General features: G+C 49.2%; 1 protein-coding gene across 2 annotated transcripts in view; it reads left to right on the top strand.

The window, feature by feature from the left end:
* LOC143280526 (transcription factor AP-2-epsilon-like) overlaps positions 1 to 10,000 on the top strand; it is a 197,015-nt gene that overhangs the window by 58,743 nt on the left and 128,272 nt on the right. Inside the window, exon 1 of one of the 2 annotated variants that reach the window (XM_076585207.1) lies at positions 7,347 to 7,912. The exons of the other annotated variant lie outside the window; for it this stretch is intronic. Coding sequence (XP_076441322.1) covers positions 7,700 to 7,912 — 213 coding nt within the window. The 5' untranslated portion in view covers positions 7,347 to 7,699. Of the gene's footprint in view, positions 1 to 7,346; positions 7,913 to 10,000 lie in introns of those variants that run through there. 2 annotated transcript variants of the gene reach the window in all.

Here is a 10,000-nt window from a genome sequence, read left to right as displayed (position 1 = left end):
GTACAAACACCAACAGACCCGTGACAAATCACCCACTTTTCAATCTCTCTCCGCCCCTGAACAAACCGTGTTCATTCAAAAGTGAACGAGCGACCCGGTCCCCACAAAAACAAGCCATCATCTGTTGGAAACAACGCGCAGCCAATCAGCGGCTCTGTTCCATTCTGTCAACCAACCCCTGAAACCGAGAGTCAAGGATCGGGTTTCCAAAGCTCTGAAAGCCCAACTCTGAGGATGTACTCCCTTCGCCCCTCCCCCCCCCCCCCCCCCCCTACCGGAGAGTGCTGCAAGGGGCGCTAATGAGGGAAAATGAGCATGTCGCTTGTCACATCCGGAGCCCCCAGACCCCGGCCGGCTCTATTATAGCAATTACTGGCGATTATCCTACTGGGGTGATCTGCCCCTTGCTGTCCCTTCTCTTGATCGGGGTTGGGTGGGGGTGGGTGGGTTGGAGGAGGGAAGATTAACTTCCATGTTCTTCAGGTTTTGGAGGTGGGGAGAGGGGGGGGGGAGGAGTATTGTGCGTGCGTGCGTGCGTGCGCATGCATGTTGTGTGCGTGTGTCTGTGTCCGTGTCTGTGCGTATACATGTGCATGTGTCTTCGTATTCATCTATAATTTTGTGTATATATACATAACTGTATCTGTGTGTTCAAGTATGCGTGTGTTGTGTTTGTTTTATGAAAACGATAAACTCATTATATAACACAGAAGCAATTCGAGATGAGAGAGAGAGAGAGAGAGAGAGAGCATTTTCTGCAGACTACGATTGAAAGAAGTGATCACTCGCAAACCCGGTCGAAATGTTTTATAAAGTGAAACTGCATTCAGAAGACAGTATGTTCATCGACAGTCTTTCAGATGCAGTATTGTGCAAACTGAGGTGACAGTCCTTCAGATGCAGTATTGTGCAAATCTAGGTGACAGTCTTTCAGATGCAGTATTGTGCAAACTGAGGTGACAGTCTTTCAGATGCAGATTTGTGCAAACTGAGGTGACAGTCTTTCAGATGCAGTATTGTGCAAACTGAGGTGACAGTCTTTCAGATGCAGTATTGTGCAAACTGAGGTGACAGTCTTTCAGATGCAGTATTGTGCAAACTGAGGTGACAGTCTTTCAGATGCAGTATTGTGCAAACCGAGGTGACAGTCTTTCAGATGCAGTTTTGTACAAACTGAGGTGACAGTCCTTCAGATGCAGATTTGTGCAAACTGAGGTGACAGTCTTTCAGATGCAGTATTGTGCAAACCGAGGTGACAGTCTTTCAGATGCAGTTTTGTACAAACTGAGGTGACAGTCCTTCAGATGCAGATTTGTGCAAACTGAGGTGACAGTCTTTCAGATGCAGTTTTGTGCAAACCGAGGTGACAGTCTTTCAGATGCAGTATTGTGCAAACCGAGGTGACAGTCTTTCAGATGCAGTTTTGTGTAAACCGAGGTGACAGTCCTTCAGATGCAGTTTTGTGCAAACCGAGGTGACAGTCTTTCAGATGCAGTATTGTGCAAACTGAGGTGACAGTCCTTCAGATGCAGTTTTGTGCAAACCGAGGTGACAGTCCTTCAGATGCAGTTTTGTGCAAACCGAGGTGACAGTCTTTCAGATGCAGTTTTGTACAAACTGAGGTGACAGTCTTTCAGATGCAGATTTGTGCAAACTGAGGTGACAGTCTTTCAGATGCAGTTTTGTGCAAACCGAGGTGACAGTCTTTCAGATGCAGTTTTGTACAAACTGAGGTGACAGTCCTTCAGATGCAGTTTTCTGCAAACCGAGGTGACAGTCTTTCAGATGCAGTTTTGTTTAAACCGAGGTGACAGTCTTTCAGATGCAGTTTTGTGCAAACTGAGGTGACAGTCTTTCAGATGCAGTTTTGTGCAAACTGAGGTGACAGTCTTTCAGATGCAGTTTTGTGCAAACTGAGGAATGGGGTTTTTTTTTCTTCTTTTTTTTTCTTCTTTTTTTTTCTTCTCGTTGTTGTTGAGAGTAGGGATAGGCTGGGAGTGGCAAAGTAGAGAGACACCTCGGATAGAAGAAGCGGTGTGTCTTTGATGGTCCGGTCCCGCGCCATGTCTTGGTGGGATGACGTCACATCCTGTGGCCCCGGGGGGGGCATCCGCAGCCCCAGTTATCCACTCCTTGTCAGTGGCTCTGTATTTCGCCACCCTGGACTTGATTTCCATATTTCCTGGCCGATTGGGCCTTCCATATTTTGTGGTCGCGGCTCTACACCCCCCAAACCCCCCACCCCCAACCCCCGCCCAGACCGCAATCTGGTCGCTAACCGCTTTCCATTACCAAATAAAGTTTGCCCGAGTGGCCACCGAAATATAATTGAATCGTTGATCCAATTTGGCAGATTGGGTGCAGACCAAAGAAATTAATAAGGAAGCGAGAGGAGCGAAGAGACAAAAGAAGGGACATAGGGGGGTCAGTGCCAGAACCCCCCACCCCCACCCCACCCCCCCCCCCCCCCCCCCACCCCACCCCACACACACACACACTCCCCACTCTCCACCCTTACCTTCCTGCAAGCGCCTCAGGCTTACATCTCCACCCATGCCCCCCCCCGCCCCCCCAACCACCCCCATCCCCACCCCCTTTTTTTTTCTCTTCCTCCGTTTCCCTCACTTTCACCTCTGGGAAGCCCGGTACCCTCATTAAACCCCTGGACCACAAAGGGGGGGGGGGGGGGGGAGGGGGGAGGAGGTAGGGGGGGGCCTCTATCAGTTAGTTCGTTAGAGTCAGCCAACGGGAAATATATAATAAAAAAAAAAACCGACAAAAAGGAGAAAAATGGAAGAGAGAGAGAGAGAGAGAGAGAGAGAGAACCGCAATAGTGTTTTGCGGTAGGGACTCCCCTGTGCGGATTCTGCCTAGGGGGGGTCGGGGGTTGACTGGGAGTGGGGGGAGTGGGGGGGTTCGGGGAGGGATGTGCGTGGGGGGGGGGGGGTGGAGGGGGGTACTGAATGCCGGAGGAGGGGCCCGCCTCGTCCAATTTGACCGTCTGGACGTGTGTGTGGGTGTGTTCGGGTGTGTGTGTGTGGGGGGGGGAGGGTCGGGGGGGGGGGAGACGGGGATGAGGGTGTGGAAAACGTTGGCCAGCCAAGCTAGTCCTCCTTACATCTCGCTTCCGATCGACGGTCCGGTGCGGAGTGGGGCTTTAGAGGCTGTTCCTGTGGCGGTTTTTTTTTTTTTTTTTTTTTTTTTAGTATGTGTAGAGTGGGGCCTTAGAGACTGTCCCTGTGGCGGACTTCCTTCGGGTTCACTTCCTGGGCCCACAGACAGGGTGGGGTGGGGTGGGGTGGGGGTGTGGGGGCATTACAGGCATGAGGTCTTTGGTGGTGGTCAGCTTCCTTCTCCCTTCATCTGTGTGTGTGTGTGTGTGTGTGTGTGTGTGTGTGTGTGTGTGTGTGTGTGTGTGTGAAGGGCGTTGTAACGCTGAATGGACATTAAAAACTTTGTCATTGTCATTGTCATTCTCTGTGTGTGTGTGTGTGTGTGTGTGTGTGTGTGTGTTGCCCTTTTTGTGTGTGTGTGTCTCCTTCTCTGTTCATTGCTCTCGTTCTTAGGAAACTCATTCTCATCACCGTCTTTGCCCCCCACCCCCCACACCCCACACCCCCGGCCCAACCTCCTCACCCCATACCCATCCTTCCTCCAACTTCCTTCCTCCCCCCCCCTCTCTCTCTCTCTCTCTCTCTCTCCTCCGCCCTTCCCCCCACACCACCCCACCCCACCCCCATCCATACCCTCCGTCCCCCCCCCACCCCCGCCCCACCTCATTCTTCATCGCCGTTTTTCTGCTTTTTTTCTTTTCTTTCGGTGTCCTCTTTGAAAAGCGAAACGATTATTGTAATCTCTCTCTCTTACCACGCCTCGCCCCCCACCCCCTACCCCTGTTGGAGAGCACCCCAGTCCTGCCATTCCATGCCAGTGGAGAACCTGCAAAGCGAGCTTGTGCCTCCCCCCACCCCCCCCCCTTCCCCCTCCCCGCCTTGCCATTGTCATTGTCTCCCCATGACGTCTGGCCAGAACAGAGGGCGCTCACCGATCGCCGCTCTCATTAAATCTCGCCCGCCAGAGGGCAGCACTACTACTACTACTACAACTACACTACAGCGAGAGTCAGCACCCGCTATACTAGTATAGCGCCACCTCGAGGTTTGGGTGGGACGGACGGGGTTAGGAGTCGGGAGACGGAATGTGGCTGCCTTGTGTACAGCTTAAGACCTGGTTCACACTTGATTGGGGAGTGGGTGGGTGGGGGGGGGGGTGCCGGAGAGAACAGGGGGGGGGGGGGGGGAGGGGGACGGGGGGACTGCATCGTTCATGTATTGTTGTGTGGGGGGTGGGAGCCACAGGTGGCAAAGGTCACGGTTCAGTCGAGGGCATGACCTCACGTCACCTTCAACTTCAAGAGTATTTATTTCTGACTTCTTGACGGGTATGATTTTGAATAAAGCACAACCCCCTCTCTCTGTCTCTCTCTGTCTCTCTCTGTCTCTCTCTCTCTCTTTCTCTCTCTCTCTCTCTATCTATCTATCTATCTATCTCTGTCTCTCTCTCTCTGTCTCTCTATCTCTCTCTGTCTTCCTCCCTCTCTCTTTCTCTCTCTCTCTCAGAATAAATAAATAAAAAAAGACTCTATTATCTCCTTGTCACTGAAATCTCCGATGTGATTTAAATAGAAACGTAAAACCCATCGCAGTTTTAGATCGGAAATATCCGATGGGATGTCAGTAATAAGACCTTTCTTAATCATTATAACAACAGCATCCCTGTTTGTTTGTTTTTTTGTTGTTTTTTTTTTATCCACAAAGAAGAGGAATAGAATCAGACAAGAACTGGCCAAGAAGAAAATGAGTATCCGTTGAGTTCAGATTTCTTGAGACAACGACATAGTCTGAGCGATGCGGATGGATGGAAAGGGGGAGGGGCGGAGGGGGGGGGGGGGGGGAGGTCGGTGGGTGGTGGGAGGTGGGGTGGGGGGGGCAGAAGGAGGAGGGTGGTAGCTGCTCCATCTTGTTGCCGCTGTTTCACCTGCTTCCCCCCCCCCACCCCCCCCAGCATGCCATGCCACATCCTGTCTGTCACTCACAGCTTCCTTCTCCACCCCACCCCTCTCTTTTTACTCTCTCTCTCTCTCCTCTCTCTCTCTCTTTGCTCACTCTCTCTCTTTCTCTCATTACTCTCTCTGTCTCTCTCTGTCTGTCTGTCTGTCTTTCTGTCTCTCTCATTCATTCTTGCTTTGTTTCTCTGTCTCTGTGTGTCTCTCTCCCCCTTCCCTCCCCCCTCCCCTCTCTCTGTCTGTCTGACTGTCTGTCTGTCTTTCTGTCTCTCTCATTCATTCTTGCTTTGTTTCTCTGTCTCTGTGTGTCTCTCCCCCCTCCCCTCCCCCCTCTCTCTCTCTGTCTGACTGTCTGTCTGTCTGTCTGTCTCATTCATTCTTGCTTTGTTTCTCTGTCTCTGTGTGTCTCTCTCCCCTCCCCTCCCCTCCCCCCTCCCCTCTCTCTGTCTCTGTCTGTCTCTGTTTATCTGTCTGACTGTCTGTCTGTCTTTCTGTCTGTCTCTCTCATTCATACTTGCTTTGTTTCTATGTCTCTGTGTGTCTCTCTCCCCTTCCCTCCCCCCCTCCCCTCTCTCTGTCTCTGTCTGTCTCTGTTTATCTGTCTGACTGTCTGTCTGTCTTTCTGTCTCTCTCATTCATTCTTGCTTTGTTTCTCTGTCTCTGTGTGTCTCTCTCCCCCCCCTTCCCTGCCCCCTCCTCTCTCTCTGTCTCTGTCTGTCTGTCTGACTGTCTGTTTGACTTTCTGTCTCTCTCATTCATTCTTGCTTTGTTTCTCTGTCTCTGTGTGTCTGTCTCCCCCCCCTTCCCTGCCCCCTCCTCTCTCTCTGTCTCTGTCTGTCTGTCTGTCTGTCTGACTGTCTGTTTGTCTTTCTGTCTCTCTCATTCATTCTTGCTTTGTTTCTCTGTCTCTGTGTGTCTCTCTCCCCTCCCCTCCCCCCTCCCCTCTCTCTGTCTCTCTCTGTCTCTGTGTGTCTCTCTCCCCTCCCCTCTCTCTCTCTCTCTCTTGTTGCTGTCTCACACAGCCTCTGCTTCCCTCCCGCTGTGTCTCTCTGTTCTTCTGTTTCGTTCACGCCTCGTTGTGTTTCTTGTGTTCATTTTCGTGTATCCCATATCTATTTCTATCTATCTATGATGTGATATGATTGTGTGCGTGCGTGCGTGCGTGCGTGCGTGTGTGTGTGTGTGTGTGTGTGTGTGTGTGTGTGTGTGTGTGTGTGTGTTTGGAAAGAGAGAGGGAGGTAGGTGTGTTTGTGTATGCAGAGAGAGAGAGGTGCTGTGTGTGTGTGTGTGCGCGCGCGCGCGCGCGCGTGTGTGTGTGTGTGTTTGTGTTTGGAAAGAGAGAGGGAGGTAGGTGTGTTAGTATATGCAGAGAGAGAGGTGCTGTGTGTGTGTGTGTGTGTGTGTGTGTGTGTGTGTGTGACAGATAGGCAAAATCGTGAGGGGGGGGGGGGGGGAGAAGGGGGGGGGGAAGGTTGAAATAGATTCCGCAACAGCAGAAACACGAGATACTGAACTGAAAATGATGGGAAGTTCTTTTTTTTTTAAATAATTTTTTTGTTTCGTAATTTGAAAGCAAAACGCCCATGGAAGTGACAACGTGTTGAAAATAAACAGAAGACTAGAAAGGAGAAGGTGACGGTGAGCTGTAGAAGGATGAGTTTCAGTTTCAGTAGCTCAAGGAGGCGTCACTGCGTTCGGACAAATCCATATACGCTACACCACATCTGCCAAGCAGATGCCTGACCAGCAGCGTAACCCAACGCGCTTAGTCAGGCCTTTGGGAAAAGAAAAAAAAGAAAGAAAAGAAGAAGGATGAAAGAAGGTGTAGATGAGGAGAAAAAACAACATAAAATAAACAAGCAGCAGTGAGGCGAAAGAAATGTGGAAATAACGGTGGATAATTTCGGTTATTGGAGATGTTTCTAGTAACAGGAAAAAAAAAAAGTCTTGGAGTGAATGTTAGTCTTCAGCCGTTGTACAATGAGGAGAAAGTGCTGATGAATGTCCAGTTATTATCATTATTTTTATTATTATCATTTTTATCATTGGTAAAAGAAAATTCGAATTGAAATGAATAAAAAAAAAATAAAAAAAAAAAAAAGCGGCCGGCGCCGTGGCGGCGCAAACACGAGAACAAGAACTCAGCGTCGCGAGTAAAAACAGCACTGAATTCACGTGCATCCCGTAGACGAACACTGAAAAGTAGGTCAGCAACTCCATCGCACACTGTCACTGCGACAGATGCTTCTCAACAGCCCGTCCAGAACTCAGCTCTTCCTTCCCTCTCTCTCTCTCTGTGTTTTTCGAACTGTTCTTCTTTTAACATGTAACTATAGACGGCAGCTTTGTTGTTTCGCTGAAAAAGCCGACATGGTTTTTTTAACAAACCGGTGCGACAGTAACTGATCAACAGAAGGCGTATTCAACCGGATTCTTTGAAGCAACTTGTGATTCTTTCGTTTGGAAATTATTCCTTAGCCACAGCCTTGAACAAAGAGACCAACTGACCACTTGGAAGAACGCAAAATTTATTCACACGGAATACGAACAAGAATTTTCTTCAACTGGACTAGATTCTAGCAACAAAGCAAACACAAAACAACAACAACAACAACAACATCATCTTGAAGACCTATGGATCCGTCGTTCAAAACATCTTCTGACTGGCGCCCAGACAGCAACAACAACTGCACTCAGGGTGTGGACGACAAGGGGAACTCACCGCGGGCAACAGAGAACGTGCCGGACATGGTGCCCCTGACTGGAGTGCCGGGCACCTCTGGGGACCTGCCAGTGTCGGTGGATGGACCCACAGCAGCCATTTTGTTGGGGGACCTGATGACGCAGGTAAGATAATGCTCCAGAGTCTCCTCCTCGTCGTGTGTGGAACGTTGCCTTCAGTATGCTCCACATGAGTGCTATGTCTCTCGCTAGCGAGGGTTTTCATAGGAGAGGTTTCCGTGCGTGTGCTCTCATACCCTTTCTAGTACATTCTCCTCTTCCACCTGACGTTTTGCCTTCCATTCTCCTCCTCCTCATGCTCTTCCCCCCCATCCCTTTCTCCTCCGCATACAGATACAAGAAATGGTGGTGGTGGTTATTACTTATAAAAAAAAAGAATCTTCTAGAATGTATAAAGCAGTTGAAATGTTTGATTTATTTTGATAGCGGTTCAGTTAGATGTATATGAATTTCTGTGTGCATATTGTTGAAAGCTTTGAATGTAATCATGCAGCTTGGACGTGATGCTTACGAAAAAAAAAGGGTTTTTTTTTGTTTTTTTTTTTTTTCGTCGTATTACCGGAAAATTGAATTACAACCGAACGTTTAGGGTTTGTGTTAACAAGCTGTGTTTATTCAAGTAGTTAGCGATGTTTGGGACAGGGAGGGGGTGTGGGGGTGGAAGGCGAGGAGAGGCAATGGGGGGATGGGGGGGGGGGGGGGTCATGGATGGAGAGTGATAAACATCCGGAGCGTGATCTGAACATGTAAATGTTTTCATCGGTCTCATCCGTGAGTCCTTGCAACCATGGTGACGGTTGTTTGTGTCGAGTTGTTCATAGTTGGACAGATTAGTTTGAGAGATGTGCGGGCGAGAGAGAAGCAATGTAATCTGTGAACTCGGCGATTAAAGCGGGTGGGAGAAAGGTGTATGCATACACAGGAGAGAGAGAGAGAGAGAGAGAGAGAGAGCAATCCCCGATCAATGAACTTTGCAGATTTGTTATAGCTGTTTGAACTGGTGTGTGGGTACAGACCTGACGACCTGTTGGGGAATGTGTCGGATTTGAAACTTTTTTTTTTTTTAAATCTCTCTTTTCTCTCTTCCATCCCGATTTCTGGGATCAGCTTGGTGCGTTGTCGGCTTACCTGTGTGTGTGTGTGTGTGTGTCGCCAAAGCGCTTGTTCACAAGCTTGGTCGATTCTGTCCACACGTTTCGATTCACTGCCTTGTTGTGTGTACACAGATTTTTTTTATACTACTTTAAGAACTCTCTCTCTCTCTCTCTCTCTCTCTCTCTCTCTCTCTCACACACACACACACACACACACACACACACACACACACACACACACACACACACACCCTTTCTCTCCCCTTTCCCCTTTCTTTCTTTGCTTCTCGGAGTCTTCTTGTAGTGACAAATTAATCAAGCAATCAAATTATAATTGCCGTGGCTTCACGAGAACGGGCAGGAAACAAGAAGGCAGTGAGTGGTTGTGGGGGGTGGGGGAGAGGAAGAAGGGGGTGGGTGTGAACAGTTCTGTGGTAGTGAATGGCTGCTTCGTTCAGAGAGACAGGGAGAGAGAGCGAGAGAGAGAGAGAGAGAGAGAGAGAAAGGATCTTGACAGGAGCGCGAAAGCGTATTGATGGAATGACTTAACAAACGTTGTGAGTTTTGAAGTGGGCAAGATGTTGTGGGAAATGATGAGAGGTTTACGGTACACAGTGTTGACATTCTCCTTTCTCCGTGGAAAGGTCGACTGAGTGCGATTGGGCCAGAGCGGACCCGGGCCGGGGCTCTCCTCTCTCTCTCTCTCTCTCTTTCTCTTTCCTTTCGTTTTCAATGCAGCTAGCGGTAAGATTTCCTTTCCGCTTTCCCTCTCCTCTTCCACGTGGGTTTTTTTTTTTTATTGTGTGGGTTTTTGTGTGTGTGTGTGTGTGTGTTTAAAAAAAAAAAAATGTGTGGAGTTGTCATGCTTCAGAATGACAGCCAAAGTGTGGTGAATTTGTTGACAAGTTCAGCAAACATTTCCAGCCTTCTCTCTCTCTCTCTCTCTCTCTCTCTCCCCCCCCCCCCCAACCCACCCCCTTTATTCAATCTTTCCCCGTTTCTGTACGTCTGTCTCTTTCTCTGTCTCTCTTGCAGGGAGGTTATGGTTGGGTTCGGATTAAGGTTCATGTACCCGATTTTGTTTAATTTAATTAATTAA

The sequence above is a fragment of the Babylonia areolata genome, chromosome 3, assembly GCF_041734735.1.
Source record: "Babylonia areolata isolate BAREFJ2019XMU chromosome 3, ASM4173473v1, whole genome shotgun sequence".
Lineage (NCBI taxonomy): Eukaryota > Metazoa > Mollusca > Gastropoda > Neogastropoda > Buccinidae > Babylonia > Babylonia areolata.
The sequence above is the reverse complement of the archived record's forward strand: the minus strand, read 5'-3'. Positions and strand labels throughout refer to the sequence as shown.